At 32.2% G+C, this 17,171-nt stretch overlaps 1 protein-coding gene across 3 annotated transcripts in view; it reads right to left on the minus strand.

The window, feature by feature from the left end:
- TBC1D32 (TBC1 domain family member 32) overlaps positions 1 to 17,171 on the minus strand; it is a 167,799-nt gene that overhangs the window by 23,635 nt on the left and 126,993 nt on the right. For all 3 annotated transcript variants that reach the window (XM_039871447.1, XM_039871455.1, XM_039871465.1), the window contains exons 28-31: positions 13,398 to 13,481; positions 5,070 to 5,139; positions 3,267 to 3,382; positions 2,321 to 2,475 (exon numbers count right to left, since the gene is read on the minus strand). In XM_039871447.1, the coding sequence (XP_039727381.1) occupies positions 2,321 to 2,475; positions 3,267 to 3,382; positions 5,070 to 5,139; positions 13,398 to 13,481 (425 nt within the window). The remainder of the gene's footprint in view (positions 1 to 2,320; positions 2,476 to 3,266; positions 3,383 to 5,069; positions 5,140 to 13,397; positions 13,482 to 17,171) is intronic.

The following is a 17,171-nucleotide window of genomic DNA, read 5'->3' on the forward strand; positions in this document are numbered from 1 at the left end:
TTCTACTCTTCCATTTACTTACAAATGTAATGTTTAAAATTCTTTTCATAGTGAGTATGGATTTTGAGTCTATTCATACATTTACATATCAAGTATTCTTAAATGAAAAAATAACTGAAATTCTTGTTTTCATTTCAATTTAATTTGTTCTCCTTTTTCATGTTTTTACTAACAGAGTAGGCATATATGATTGTTACATTATAATTGTTATTTGGGATTAGGTATTCCCACATAGAAATATATGATTTCTTGATGTATCTTTATTTTATGAATAGCTTTGATATTAACAATTAGCCAAACTCTGATTATGATGAAATTCCATATAAGCTGATTTTCTTTTTTTATCATTTAAAAAGTTTTTTTTTCTTAAAAACAAATAATGGAAAATAATTTAATTAAATCAGTACATTAAAAGGCTCTTCTGGTCTAAGTGGCTTCAAAGGATATATTTCTCAAATTATTTTTATCTCACATCAGTAGATAGTCATAGTTTATAAAATTTTGAGAACTTCAAATTAATATTTCATTATTTCCTATGCCAAGTTTTGTTGCAATTTGTTTACAACATTATTAAGAATGCAGAGGATCTAATATCTTTAAAATACATTTTCTAAAGTAACATAAGCCTAATAATATCCCTTACATATTTCTATTTAAACATTAATTCATACATTAAACACATATTTATTAATTATTATAAGTCATAGTTTGAGACACATTAGTGAACAAACAGAAAATGCTGCCTTCATAGAGCTTACACTTAAATGCATTAATAACTAATACATAAATTAAGCAACATATTAGGAATTGATGTAGGTTATGGAACAAAAAGAAAAAAAAACAAGATAATGAGGTTGGGGAATATGGGATTGCAAGAATAGGTTGAAGCTTTTTTGAGATTGATTACAATAATGTGAGATGGAGCTAAAGAAGGTAGACAAGTTTGTGCTATTAATAGCTAATATGTCTCACCACACTGCAGATATACTTTTTTTATCAACCTGCATAAAAACTGTCAATGCAATGTTTGAAATCAATGGATTGAACAAAATAGCAAATAGTCCAGCCACTTTTTAAAAGTATATTTAAAATTAAATGCACTAACAAGTCAAGTGGCATAGAAAAAAATAGCAATCCAAAAGATTATTAAATAAAAAAATTTATACTGTAGAGTGGTGACTATTACAGACATTACTAACTTCACTTGGCTAACAGTTCTAGATAGAATCCCTAAAGAGATATCTTATTAGAATGTTACTTATTTTATAAAGAAGCACCAAAACAAACTACAGGTAATAGAATATTCAACTTGGTATATGTGTACTTGAAAAGAAAAAAATGGTACTACAGAAGGCACTGCATAAGTCTTCACTGATGTTATAGCTGAACCAACTGAAAAGTCTCAAGGCTTTATAACAAGAGTTCATTCTAAAATCCTAAGTTACATGTTACTCCATTACATTTACAGATCTATATTCCATTTGAAATGATGCCAAAATGATGCCAAGTATAAAATTATGAAATTTCAATATTTAGTATATTCCTTGATGCTGTGCTTTTATTTTCCTTATTGCTAATATATACTGTAAAAACATATATTAAATGTCTTTGTTTGCTTTCATATAGATACTCTCCAGCTCCCTTAACTTATCCTTAGGTGCCATGTGATTGCATTGTCCATGTGTAACATGCCATGGAAAAGGTCTGGGAAGCATTAACTTAGCTTATATAGTAGACAATTACCCCAAATTGGAGATCTTAAATGGCAGTAGGTAGATAAGTAAAACAAAATACAGAAACGTTACTTGAGGGATGCATTTAGCTCTAAACCAAATTCTAAGACTTCATGGGACTAGTAAAATCTTCAAAAGTACACCATAATACCTTGATCAAAACTCATTTGGTTTCCAAAATATGTATAAAATATGTGTTTTTTTCTCTATAGGATATGGTTACAATTTTGACTTAATATTTTCTTATACTGTAATTTAACCAAGAAATTCTTTCTAACAAAGCAAAAAAATATATTCATTCAAGTTCTTTTTACATATAGAATTTTATAATTTACTAAATGTCAAGTTTAAAATTTAATAATGTATCTATTGCCATTAATCTTTCATTCAGTTACCATTAGGTAAGACACCAAGTATTTGAGAAAATGTCAAATCTGTATCTTCAAAGAATATCAGTCAAAAGCATCCAGGTAGAAAATGAATATAAATTAATACAGAGTCCTCTACGAATAAGATCCCAATGAATTTAAATAGAATTTGCTTTAAAATTTAAAACACTCTTTTAAAAACAGACTAAAGAGTCTTACAGAAATATGTAGTCTTGGCAACCAAAGGAAAGCAGAGGTCAGAAGCCTGGAGAACTGCTGAAGAAATCGAAATGTTTTCTCTTTGTTCCCCAACATTATCAAGAACAAAGAAGATACAAACCAGTCATGACCAGGATAATTCCCCTGCAGGCAGACTGAAAAGCACAGTTAAGGAACTTTTATAATATTTTATTTTATAAAATGAAATATAACAACTCCATAAATATTCATTTCCAAGATATCTGTGAGGAAAGATATATTAATGGTACTTAGTTCTCCTTTTGTTTATAACTGATTTATAAGCTATTGATGTATTTATTAATAACAAATTACCTGCATAGTAATTATTACTATGTACTGTGTGCTTAAATGTCTAGTGGAGGCCAATGGCACTAGCAAATGAGAAAAAAATTATCTGCTTTGTAGAAACACACTTGTTCAAGTCATTAACACAATAGTATCATCCTTGCTCTAGTTCAGGTTATCTGCTAAATTACTAGTATAATCAAGTATAATAAAATGCATACATTTTTAGACTCAGAAATACAAATAGTCTGTGGAAATTTTTTCTTCGAGTCAAATCCTATTTCTAAAATATAACCAAATAAAATAACAAATATGGCTTTTTCTTATTCTAGATTTACTAAATCTAGAATATTCTTTTTCTAGGTTAACTAAACCTATTTGTAAAACTTTCTTATATATGTGTGAAAATATATTCTAATAACTTTAATTATTCAGTTTAAGATTCAAAGACTAAGACTGAATTTAATAATCACTTCTCAATTTAATAAAATGGATATAAAATACTTTAGACATATCATAACAAATAAATCATTAATATAGGTTAAACTATTATTTTATTATAAAAGTGTTAAGGTATCTCCAAAGAATTATGAAAAAAATATAAAAAAAATTGAACTGCAAATCCATTTGAAAAGGATATGAAGAGAAGATTTTATAGGAGCTTGCTGCTGTTTCAGGAATCTCTCACAGTGCTTTAAAATCCAGGTAAGATCATTTTCTGCACCATCTTTTAACAGGTTGAGGAACTTGCCATATCTACATTAAAAACCCACAAAACATATAAAATAGAAAACATCAGGCCATGTATTACAAATTCATTTTTTTGAAATCCATCGAAGTGTAGTTCTTTTGAAATCCCAAGATTTTAAGTTTTCAAATTTCTACTTTTGCCATAACTATGCTATACAAAGCACTTAGGAAAGATTAACACTCAATATATATTCCTGATAATTACAATATATTTGGATTAGCAGTATTTATCTGGTAAATATTGGTAACTTTAAAGGAAAATAAATCAGTAATGAGAGAACAAAATGTAGATACCGTATATCTACGAGTAGAATATGAGCATTTTTTTTCCTGAACTTATTCTAAAACACAGAATATCGACAGGTTACACTGACAGAATCTAAAAGCAATTTTAGAGTTCAACTAGTCCCATGATTCTAAATGGGTTGGCACTTCCCCAGGTGCCACTTTGGAAATTTAAGGGGCTTTTTTTTTTTTTTTATTGTCACAGTGACTGGAGCACTACTGGTACTCAGTGCTTGAGGCCCAGCCGGTGAGACATGGGAAAGTCCTGCAAGATAACAACTTGCAAATGTCCCATCTGGTATATGTATGCATAGATGAAAAAGCAATTTATAATGACCTGAAACTAATTCTGTTTTATATAAAATCTTAAAATGTTTTTCCTATATTTTTTCATACATACTAAATGCAACTATGTGTAAATCAGAGAAAGATAGTACTTTGTTTGTTTGAAGCTTTACTAAAACTTGTTTATCATTTTGGAAAGTTACTTTGCCAGTGGCAACTCTCTTACAGTATTTGAAGCACCAAAATAAAATCAGTCTCTATTTGTAGCTGCCATAGTCACAATGTTTCTATATGAGTGCCAGCTATGTCTTACATTGTAGTTGCAGAAAAGCATTTCATTATAAATCACTTCCCATTTATTTCTTACCAATAAGACATTATATTGAATTAAAAAATATGTGACTAGCCCGTTTATATTATCTATGGATTCCACGCCAGAATAGAAATAGGGCATTTAAATAAAAAGCAGGTATAGGGTCACAAGACATAATCAGTGCATTGTATTCCTATGAGATGAAGGTGAGCGAGCTAAAATTAGTACCAGTTTTCATTACAATGCTATGGATTTATTAAAACACTCAGTCTTTTTAACATATTTCACATGTATCTTTTTAAAACTAGATTTGATTCTGATCCTTCAGAATAGGACTATCAAGATCTTTATTTAATAAGCAAGAATGGGGGGGGGAGCGGGAATCAAGGACTCAGTCTTTAACTCCCAGTCTGCGTTTAGCTTTTCCAATTTTTTGAAAGTTATAATGTGAGTACTAAACAAACAACTATAATTGTTTTATTCATTTTCTACAACTATCTTTAGGTACTTTTGTGCTATCACAACTTCTTGATAATTTAATCATATTTTAGAAAATGGCATGATTGTGATACCAATGTGCTGATTTTTATGATGTTATTTTTGGAAAAAACCTGATAGTCGTAGAGGCTTAAATATACTGGAATTAAACTCTGAAATAAAAATGTACCACAACTGATTTACTTGCAGAGATAATTTAATCACGTGTCAATATCCTCAAAATAAAGCTAGTATTTTCTAAATGATAACTCTGCATTTAAAATATACAAAATAGTGTGTTGTTAAACAATATTAAGCACATATCAGGTATACCTGACAGTCATTTTAATGCCAAGCTGCTGCACAGATGAAAGATTTTCATTCTTCACATTTGCATCAGTAGCTAAAAACAATAGAAAACTAGGTTATAAAAATGTATAAAAGTCTGCATAATAATCACATTTTAATTGAAAATTGATGAAAGCAATATTTTTACATTTTTAATGTGAATTTTGAGAACACTGATGAATTTGTTCTTTTAAGAGCTGTCAGTTATATTTTCAAAAGGGCTAACAGGAAACTCTACAGATAACTTTTCTTCTACAAAAAGTATTTAAAGGACTATTAAATACAAAATGACTAATCATAGTTTTAAAGTAATCTATTTTTACTTGGTTCTCAGAACACAAAAGCTGTTAACCCCCAAACAGTCTAGAATATTGCACTTTCATTAAGCATGTATATAAGATTTTGAATTACAAATATATATAAGTATGGCTGTTTACTTCTTAAGATTTAAACATGAGTGTCAAAAAGGAATAATTAGTACTCTACTTATAATGTACAAAAATTTATGAGAGTAAAGTGAATAAGTTTCTTCCTGCAGGTGGATTTTCTCTGTAAAGCAGGAATTGTGATCTGTGAAGTAGGAATTGTGACCATCTACTGAAAGTTGAGAAGGGGCTGTAAAGGTGCAGAAGACTACAAGAGAGGCTGAAAGTCTGCATTAGTCTTTGAGAAAAGTACACGACTAAGCTAACAATGAGCATTCAAAAACATCACTAGGTAGCACTAAAGGTCTAGTTGAAACTCTTAATATTAGGCTGAAGAAATGGTAGCGCGTGCACGCGCGCACACACACACACACACACGCACACACACACACTAAAGGAATTTTCCAAAATCACATAGTTATCTGGTGGTAGAGAGGACCAAAAACTAGGTTTTCTGAATCCCATATCACAAGTTTTCTTTCTCTCTCATTACACTCTAGTGCATCTGATACAATCGATATAATCTACTTAACTCATGGACTGATTCATTCCTTTTAATAAACCTTTCTGATAGTGTGGTGCACCATATACAAGCTATGGGGATAAAAGACAAATAATATATCATGTACGAAAAGAACTTTCCATGTAGTGTCAGAGATAAAATTTGTATACAGATAGCTCTGATGTTTTAATGTGCTAAGAAGAATAAAAATGGTACAGATAAAATGTTATGTGAATTCAGAAGAGGAATAGATTAGGAGGATGTGGCATTTAAACTGAACCTTAAAATATGGGTAGACTTGAGATCTGCAGAGATAGGAAAGAACAAATTAAACATCACTGTTATCAAACATCTACTCGTTGGACCAGCAATAATTCATCTTTTAGCACTCTTAGAGTTAAGGTAACCTACTTCTAGTTTGGCTAGGACTTTCATGGTTTTAGCACTAAAAGTCTCATGGTCCAGGAATCCCTCACGGGCCCGGACAAACCAGACTGGTTGGTCAGCTACTTAGAGTGGTAATTTTCTTAAAGTAAAAGAGAGAGAGGCGGTAAGGGGGCATAGAAGGAGGGAGGGTGGGCGACAGACAGACAGAAGTGTCAGTTAATTTCTTGATACAGTACTTTGGCATTTTAATTATTTAGATTTGATCTTAGCAATATTGTTACATTTGCCTATAATTACAGCAGTTAAGCTATACTGTATTTAACTTAGAATTCCTTGCTATGTATAACTCTTACTGTGCTAACAGATGTACCTTCTATCCATAGAAGAGAAAGATACCAATTCTGCACTTCTCCTAGCAACAGGTTAAGAAAGGAAGACAGCTCAATGTCTTCTCCAGATTTTTCAAAGTGGAGTAAAGACAGAATTCTCCCATCCCTCTATTAATCACGGGGCTATGAGGTACCCTAGGTCTTCAGTAAAGAGGAATAAATCCAACATACAAAGAGAGAGAGAGAGAGAGAGAGAGAGAGGAGAGACAGCTTTATGCCATTTATATGGGCAAATGATTCTACTTTATTTTCTGCTTAAACAGACAAACAAAAAAGTTGATTGAGGTTTCATGACTTGGTATCAAAAACATATATTGCAAATTATCCTCACTCTCACAAAATAGTCAATTTTTAAAACTATCATCATTCATACAATCACCATAATTTTAATTTCTTAGCTTTATCAATAGCATTTTTTTTCAGCTATAATTTAAATGCAGCTTTTGTCAATGTTCACTACAACACAATCAGGTTAAATTCACTTGGGGAGTAACCAGAAGTTCTTTTTGTTTCAATACCTGAGTCTGTTCCTGGTGATTCTATATTTTATGATTAATCACATTTTAATTTCCCAAGTTTAAATAACATAAAACTTTAGTGCTATAGCATTGATGACATTGGCCAATTTCACAAAATTTAAATAGTTTCAATAAGATAAACATTCTGACTTTATATATTCCTATATTCCTATAGCCATGGTATAAACCTAAGTCCTATCAACTATCATAATGTGATATGAAGACAAGATCGATTTTTAGATAATACTTAGAATTCTAGTACACAGAAAATTGAATTAAGCATGAGAAATATCTATCTTCATTAATATATAGATCTGCGTGCTTGTAATAATACTAAGAGTGAGTGAATGAATGAGTAAATGAATGCATAAATGAACAAACATCTATTGTACAATAACAAAAGAAATTGTGCTTTACATATCAAACTAGAAGGTGGAGATAGAAACAGATATGGACTTAAAAATATTTTCTGTATATTTAAATCAAGTAACAAATGATGTAACTCTCTACTTCTGGAGTCATTATGAAAAGCATAACAAAATAAGTTGTTGAAAAAGTCAATCAACAATGATACTTGTAGCATCCTACTTAGCCTACTTATTAATAATGCCTAATTCAATCTCAGCATTAATATTAAATCAACTATGTAAAATAACTAATCATTTTAATTATAAATATAATAGTCTCAGAACAAAATGAGTTGAAAAAATTTACAATATTGACTGAAATCACTCACTCTGATAATGTATTCTGTTCTATTTTTGGTTTGCAAAGCTAGCACATAGAGCAGTGGTAGAAGAAATTAAATCTATTCTGCCCGGCTAACAATGTGGAAAAAAAGTAAGCTTTCAGAAAAGCAAAGAATTTCTCCACTGGAGAATAAATCCATATTTGCAGAAGCAGTTACTGCTTGGCTGTTTACTCTCCTGAAGTCCTGTTGCATCTGTTGTAATGTCAGAGAATTCTCAATCACTCAAAGAACTCAACCAATCAGTATACTTTCTCCTACCTTCTTCCTTCTTCAAAGTCAGTCTGCAGATTCTGTTGCTTCTTTATTAACATGTTTGTATCTATCCATCTTATTCAATTTTTAATGACACAGATTAAATTCCTTGAGACCAAGCTTCTGTAAAAGCCTCAGCTTTTAATTGGCATAGTTAGCATTATCGGGAAAAGCATTTCTCTTTTTATGTCTTTAATTATGCAATTACCCTTGCCTGCAAGAGTCTTCCTCTCTCCTATTTCTTTCATCTGTAATAGCCCAGGAGATACTAGCGCCATTCCTCCTGCTCCATAATCACTTCCTCCTCTTAACTTCCCTTATGGCACTTGTCAACAATGATCACTCTTTCCACTAAATGGCCTGTGGCACTCATGACAAAACTGCTCATTTGATGATAACCCAATTTAAATAGCATATTTAACATATTACTAACATATTACCTGAAACGAAGTAGCCAAGATGAAAAATCTTGGCTTTCCTTCATTTCTTTATTTTCTATCTTAATTTATGCCACAATTTACTTAATTCATCATCTTAGGTTTATATGCTATTCCCTCTTCTTGAAGAGAGTGTCATTCATATTAAATACTTACTTGCACTTATAGAGTATACTCACAAACATGCTCCATAAATGTAAGACAAAAAAGATTATATTTGCTGAATACTCAAAGAAAGTATAAAAGGTGTTTATATAAATTAAGTTTAAAAAATAGTTTAATAGTCAAAAAGAGAAACAATGCAATTTTTTTAATCTTTTTTCCCAATCTTTTGATTAACAATATAGAGAAAAGGGATAAAATTAAAATATTTACTACCTTGAAAGGACCACTTAATTTATCATTTCAAAGAAGCTACTGGAGTAGTAGAAAATCTCCAACTTGTTCTAGAGAATCGAGCCAACAAAATGTTAAAGTCCATTAAGATTTGGGAAGATACCTGTCTGGACTTAAAACCTGCAAATGTGTACGACTTTCTCTGTTCTTTCTTTTTTCTTCAAGGGGATAAATAGGCAAACTAATTTGATTTTTCCACATTTGCAAATTTTATAATGGATGGAAATCCTGAGGGAGCTAACAACAGATGGATGATTGTGTTATTCTAATTTCAGCTACCTTAGGGTTTAGCAAGCTGTCATTTTTAAAAAGACAATCAATTTCTCATTTCAAGATATATGAAAAAACATTGACTATCTATCCAGCACTTGCTTTGAAACATCTTTTATAACAAAACACGTTTTTTGCTTATTTAAATAAACCATTGTTTCATCAGCCAAAAAATAAATGATAAAGGATGAGGACATCTAAAGCCATGGGAAGAAAACAATACTATCAACAATCTTACTGTATCATAATAATAAAAATTAAACAATCAACAGGAAGCCACTTTGTCTTTGGCTGTACTCTAAAATTCCAAGGCATAGTGTTCAACTGGAGCCTTTAAATAATTTATATTCACATTTAGGGTTTATCTGCCTAGATACTACATTGAAAAAAGACAGCATGTGAGATCTTCTTCAGCACATTTAGAAGTATAACAGAGGACAGAAAGTATGTGCACACTAAGCAATTAGGTTGTTGAGTATTTGATACAGCATAATGTTAATTTTAGATTATCTGCAGAAAATACAATCCAATAGAACAATGTACCAAGGAGAGTTGCAGAAACTGGAGATTATTATGCTACAGATTGGAGAGATACCCATCATGACCATGCAAATCTCCATGATTACCACTTCTTACTGATTCTCTCTCTTATTCATAGACTTGATCACTAATCTCTGTATATTTTTCACATACATTTTCAGGTTCATTCATAAAGTTATAATTTTCTTCACAAATGATTTTCTTCAAAATTATCTTCACGATTTCTGTTTTCTTTCCTCTTTACCTCACTTTCTTGATTTTAAGTGTAATGATATGCCTATTTCAGAGAGTAGTTACAGGGTTAAATGACATAATGTACATCAAGTATCTCAGTACACTTTTAACTCACAAGAAGTGCTCAACAGATGTCAATTCCTTTTGCCTGTCTTAATTTCTGTTTAACGCTGCCTTGTATTTCCCTCTCATTTCTTTGTTTTCGCTTTCTTATGTTCTCTTTTATCTCCAAATCTACATTAGATATTGCTTTGTGTAAATAATTAGGTATATGTTCATATATGTATATGTAAATATATTTAGAATTGTTATACATATATATCTGTGTAAATATAGATGCTAATATAACAGTATACATATTTAATTCAATAAAAAGATATCAAATGCTATATTAAAGATACAAAGGAGTTTGAGACTTAATGGAATAATTTAAACTAGTCATATACAATATAATGAATATCAAAATAGTAAAGCGAATGCATTAGGAGCACAGATGAGAGACTTCTGCTTAAGAGTAAGAGGGAAGGTGACATTCTAGCTGTTCTCAGTTGAGTTGGACATTATAACATGAGTGTCATGGGGGAGAGAAAAGTTTACCAAAAAGAACAGGAGTAGCAAAGGTTCAGTGACATGAATGCATGGAATGTGTGGGCAGTGGTGGGTTATAGGGCTAAAAAGACAGGCTGGGTTAGGCAGGAAGTGTGTGTGTGTGTGTGTGTGTGTGTGTGTGTGTGTGTGTGTAAACTTTTATGGAAATATGACATATAGTGTCTAACTTGAATAAATAACACATACTTGAATGGTAGTTCCTTTAGCAGAGAACTCATGTCCCCCTTATGAGGAAGAAATGCAATATTACTTGATGATCTATTATCATGAGTCTATGCTACCTCTGCTTTCTTCACCATCTCTTTGCTTACCAACCCCCAAGTACTGGATATTCACCTTTGGCAAATTTCAGTTCTGCACTCTACTTCATTTTTTACACAGTTACTAAAATAATCTCCCTAAAATACAGATTAATAAAGTAAAAGGTCTGCTCAAAAATCTTAAATGATTTACCCTATTGCCTATTTAAAATAAGATAAACTGACTGATACAGTACATAAAGCCTCCTTCCTTCATTCTTTTATCAATTGTTTCTTTTATTTGTCTGATATACAATGAAACTGTTATTCTAGGTGGAGAGGATACATATAATAAGTATTGGAGTTAATGTCACATAAAAATTAGGCATTAAGTCAGAACATGAGAAAGACATAAAGAGATGCAAATTGGCTTTATATATTAAGCTGATGATTTACTCCTTTGTATTTCCACCCCACACTTTTCCTCTAAATTCCAGATTCAAATATCCAGCATGTACAAAGCATGCTTAATTAAATGTGTAACAAGTATTTAAAACATAACATAAAAGCAAGCATCTAAAGCTCCTTTCTCAAACCTATTTCTCTCCCATTCTTCTCTACCTCAGTGTATGATAATTCCATCCTTCCAGTGGCTCAGATCAGTAACAGAGTCTACTTTGACTCAATCCTTTCTCTCACATCTATATTCAATCTGTTACCCAGTTCCATTGGCCCTGTCTTCAGCATATACTCAGAATCCAAAAACTTCTCAACATCTCCACTGACATCTTCATTAGAGCCATTACCATTTTTCATTTGGATCTTTTCAATAGCTTCCTCACTGGTCTCCCTGCTTTAGCTTTGTCCTCCTTCAGTCTTTTCTCAACACTGCAGCCATAGTAATCTTTTAAAAATGTAAATCAGAGAATTTTCAAGACTCTGCAATGACTTTCAAAATTCTTTCCTCTTTGATTTCCACACCAACAATTCTTCCTCTTTCTTTTCAGCTAAACTAGTCTCCATCTTTGCACTTGCTGAAATCCCACCCCCGCTCCGAAAATATCCATATATCTTGCTCTCACTTCTGCTGCTCTGACCACTATTGAATATTGCAATCCTCAGCCCCAACTGGCACTCTCTAGCTCCGCTGCTGTCTGCGCATTTCTTATTTACCAACACACCATTTGAAATACTGAATCTTTTACTTGTTTATTGTCTGTCTTCCCACCACAGGTAAATTCTATGAAGACAAGATTTTTTTGTTTTTGTTTTTGTTCAGTGCTGTGTCTGAATGCTTAGAAAAGTTATATTACATAGTAGAGGACAATATCTATTTGATGAATAAATGAATGTCTGCACGATGGGGAAGGGGGGAAGTTGGCAATGCTGCTAATAGTTTAGTGTTCTTGAAAAAGAAATATGAGATATGGAGAAAAAGGAAAGATACTAGAGAAGAAGCAAGGGGAAAACTAATTTAAGGACTTCGGTAAGAAGCTTAGATATTATGCAGTGGTCAATCATGAGCTTTTAAGGGGTAGAGGAATGAGTAGGCCAGATTTGTTCTTCAAAGGTCACTCTGAAAGCAGCATAAAGCATACCTTTGAAAAGAAATCAGACTCTAATTAGAGACCCCAGGTGAAGAGGCTGTTGAAATACCCTTGGCAAGAAATAATGGTGGCCTGAACTAACATAAAGGAGAGTAGAAATCAATATAAATACATAAATTTGAGATATCTTTAGAACACAGAATTAACATGGTTTGGGAATTGGGAGGAAAATGTGGACTTATTGAGTGGATCGTTTCTTTGCTTCTGGCTTAGAAGGACAGTAGATGATTGTACTACCAACCAAAATATATAAGGTAGTTAGGAGGATGGATATCAATAAGGTATGATGAGGTAAAGTCTCTGTTGGACATTTAGAGTTTGAGAGTTTCTGTAGCACATCAGGGTGATGTTTACTTTTTAAGCAGATGGAAATATGAAATTAAAACTTATAGATCTCTGAGTAGAAGATGTAAATTCAGAAGTCATCAATATATGGGGTACATAAAATAGTATAAGCAGATGAAGATCACGAGGGGATAGTGGATAAAATAGAAGTGTGGAAGACATTAGAAGATCTTAAGGATAAACAACTTTTAGTGAGTAGAGAGAAAAAAAAGAACTCAAAAAAGAGAAAGTTACAAGAAAATCCAGACATTTGCATAGAAGATATTATATCTTGAATATATATGGTACCAAGTGAGAGATTTCTAAGGATAAGAAACTTTGTGCATATTTGTAATCTAATTACACACCTCAATAAAATATTATCTATTTGCACATTAAATTCTTTTCAAAATTCAAAATGTTTAAAATGTACCTGCATATTCCACTGAGGGGAAGTAGCATTCTGAAGGGCTTTCGGAGAGATGAAGCACAAATTTTTCAAGTAATTCTACTAAAGCTGTAATAAACATGAGAATAATTAGAATATTAAAGGTCAAGAATAATACGTGACAATGCATCTCTAAATCACAGACTAGTGGATTAAAGTCATCCAAACTTCTTGAGTTACACTCTTATTGAGGTCCAATTCAAAACACATACCATTTTAATATTCCTAACAATGTTTCTGATATAAATTAAATTTTAATAGCTTCACTAAGAACCTATGAATGTAAAACAGAATGGAAAAGAATCATCTGTTATCTTTAAATCCTCTAAGGATTACTTCGGAATTTGCCAAATGATTTTAATACAGAAAGAAAATTATCACTAATTAGACTATAATATCTTATCATAATTATTCACACATTTGGAAAAAATTATGTAAACTCCAAGACCAAGATCAATGCATAGCTCACGTGCCTTTCAAAACTAGTATACACTATGTGTTGTACATACTTTGCAATTGATGGTATCTGTTCAAGGCAACTGATCAAAAGTAAGTCAGAGGTTGAGAAGGATGGATGAATAAGTAGGCAGAGCATAGAATTTTTAGGGCACTAAAGTTCTTCGATTCACTGAAAATTCCATTATACATAATTCAAGGCAATTAATTCATGTCATGAAATACTTCTTAACTTTAAAAACAAATTAACTCCAGGATATTATTATCCAGAAAGTAAACTATAGAATATTATTTTGTCTTAAGTAGATATTAAATGGCAGACCATAAAGGATTTTAAATTATGAGCCTTTTCCTTTGGATTATATTTATTCCCTGGGGTGGGACTATGACATAGACTATAAAACCAAAATTAATAATATTTATGTACTAAAAAAGAGGACATTGTTTTTCTGCTGAGGAAAAACTAAAGGCAGATTGTTCAGGGATACTTGGGTATTGATAATCCTTTCTCCCTTGGAACTGCCATCACCGCAATAGCTGGTTCCTAAACTAGGACAGCTCAATGTTTGTAAACATGTAAAACTCTTGGATTCACCCTTATACACTGATGGTGGGAATGCAAATTGGTACAATCATTCTGGAAAACAGTATGGAGAGTCTTCAAAAAATTAAGAATAGAATTATCATATGACCTGGCAATCTCTCTTCTGGGTATCTATACCCAAAATTTGAAAACATCCGTAAAGATATATGTACTCCTATGTTCACAGCAGCATTATTCATAGTGACCAAGACATGGAAATAACCGAAGTGTCCTTCACTAGAAGATTGGATAAAGAAGATGTGGTACATATATACAATGGAATATTACTCAGCCATAAAAAAGGATGAAATTCCGCCTTTTGCGACAACATGGATGGATCTTGAAATAATCATGCCAAGCGAAATAAGTCAGACAGAAAAAGCTGAGAACCATATGATTTCACTTATATGTGGGATATAAAACTGAAAGCAACAAACAAATATGACAAACAAACAGAGACTCATGGACACAGACAACAGTTTAGTGGTTACTAGAGGAAGGTAGAGAACGGGAAGAAGTAGGTAAGGATAAAGGTGATCAAGTATACGATGACAGAAGGAAATTTAACTTTGGATAGTGGATATGCAATTGCAATATACATATGACATAGTATTAGACTGTACATTTGAAACCTATCTGATTTTATTATCTAATGCCACCCTAACAAATTTAATAAAAGTTTTTTTTTAAATCTTTTATCACTGCTAGCCTATCATCAGATCACAAGAAAATTACATTAAGAATTAATTTTTTTCCCCCAAACAATTCATCCATCATGTAACCATTGGATGTCTGTTCCTTGAAAACTTGCTTATTCAATAACTTATCATGGTTTTCCCTTCTCTCTATCCCCATGAAGTTAGAACTCTACTAATGGGTTTTTAAACACTTCACAATATTACAGCATCCAACCATACCTAATTTTCATATAAAATATTATAAGCACGGTTGATTTTTCTCCATGTTCTAAAGTAGTCTGTGGTCATTCTTTCTTCTGTACTTAAAAATATATATATATCGTAAGATTATAGATTCACGGGAAGTTGCAAAGAATACAGAGGCAGACAAGTTCCTTTATCCCTTCCTTTTAGGGTAAATTTGCTGGTGAATAATCCTTCATCTGAGAATGTCTTGATTTTCTCACTACTCTTGAAGACTATTTTCAATACATACAAAATTCAGTTTGCAGTTCTTTGCTTTTAGCACTTGAATAATATCATGCCACTTCCTCTGTGCTCTGTCTTTTCTGGTGAGAAGTCCTCTGTCATTTGAATTGAATATCCCTTGTAAGTAAGGTGTTGTTTCTCTTTCTCTCCTTTCAAGATTTTTTAGTTTGTCTTTAGTTCTCAGAAGTTTGATTATATTGTATCTTGGTGTGGATGTCTTTGGATTTATCCTCTTTGGATTATCGAATCCACAGTTTAGGTCTTTTGCCAAACTGAAACATTTTCAACCATCATTTCTTCAAATTTGTTGTCCTGACCTCTGTCTAGGATGTCAATTACACAAATGTTGTATCTCTTGTTATGGTTCCATTGGTCTCTGGGGCTCTGTTAATTTTCAGTCTATTTCCTCTCTGCTGATATCTTTAAGTTCTCTGATTCTGCCCTGTCCTCTCCATTTTATTGTTGAACCCATACATTAAGCTTTTGATTGTTATGGTATTTTTCAGTTTTAAAATTTCATATTGGGTTTTCTTTACTATTTCTTTGCTGACACTATTTTAAAATGTGTTTCATATGTGAGACAAATACATGTATGGAGAGAAAGGAGAGATTATGGCCTTGTTACCAGTAGATGTTTGTGGAAGTTCTAACTCTCTACCTAGGTCTCCTCTGATACCATCTGAGAAGGCAGGAATGCCTCATTACTGCCAGGTGAAGATGGATGTCCAGGGTGTACCCAAGGTCTTCCTGACAGAATTTTCTGTGGTGTTTATCTGAATTAAAGCTGTCACCTTCTATAAGTTTTCTGTCTTGGTAGTCTAACCTTTTCGTGGTCTCTTGGCAGAGAGAGAAAGCTTTTATCTCCCCGCCCCACTATTTCTTCTTCATCTGTTGGCATTCTTTATCACTCGGTCTAGGCTATATGAGACAAAAAGAAAACCCAGTTGTTCCTTGGGTCCTAAGGTTCCTAGCCAATCTGCCCCTTCTTCTCTCCATCTTCCAGAGACATCCTATGTTTTTGTTTTAATATGTGATGTCCAGATATTTTAGCTTTGCATAGTAGGAGGGATAAGAGAAAGAACATCTATTCCATCTTTCAAGAGTAGAAATCACCATGTACTTTTTTCATGATAATTATTTAGGCTCGTTAAAAGCTGAACGTAAGTTTCATCACATAAAATAGACTGCCACTCACAAAATTCTCCTTTTTTTAATTCTTAACCTCTTTGAAACAATCTTATATTATTTACCATGTAACTGGTATTGAGTTTTGGAGAATTATCTGATTATGTCAAGTACATTTGCTTTACAGCCACAAATAGACAGAAGATGGGCCAATTTAGTGTCCATTGAAATGCAGCAACCGTAAGAGTATTATCTGGGTATACTGGAATTGCTGAAGCAAAGAAGAAGAATTTAGAAGGCGGCAGAATTATCAGGAATTGTGTTGAATTCCTCTTTCCCCTGGCTGCTATGCCAAGAAGAAGAGCTATGAAAAAAGTACTTTTAGTAACAGATTCACATGATGGGCAGGTGTCACTCGGAGAATGTTGC

The sequence above is a fragment of the Pteropus medius genome, unplaced genomic scaffold (assembly GCF_902729225.1).
Source record: "Pteropus medius unplaced genomic scaffold, Ma_sr-lr_union100, whole genome shotgun sequence".
Lineage (NCBI taxonomy): Eukaryota > Metazoa > Chordata > Mammalia > Chiroptera > Pteropodidae > Pteropus > Pteropus medius.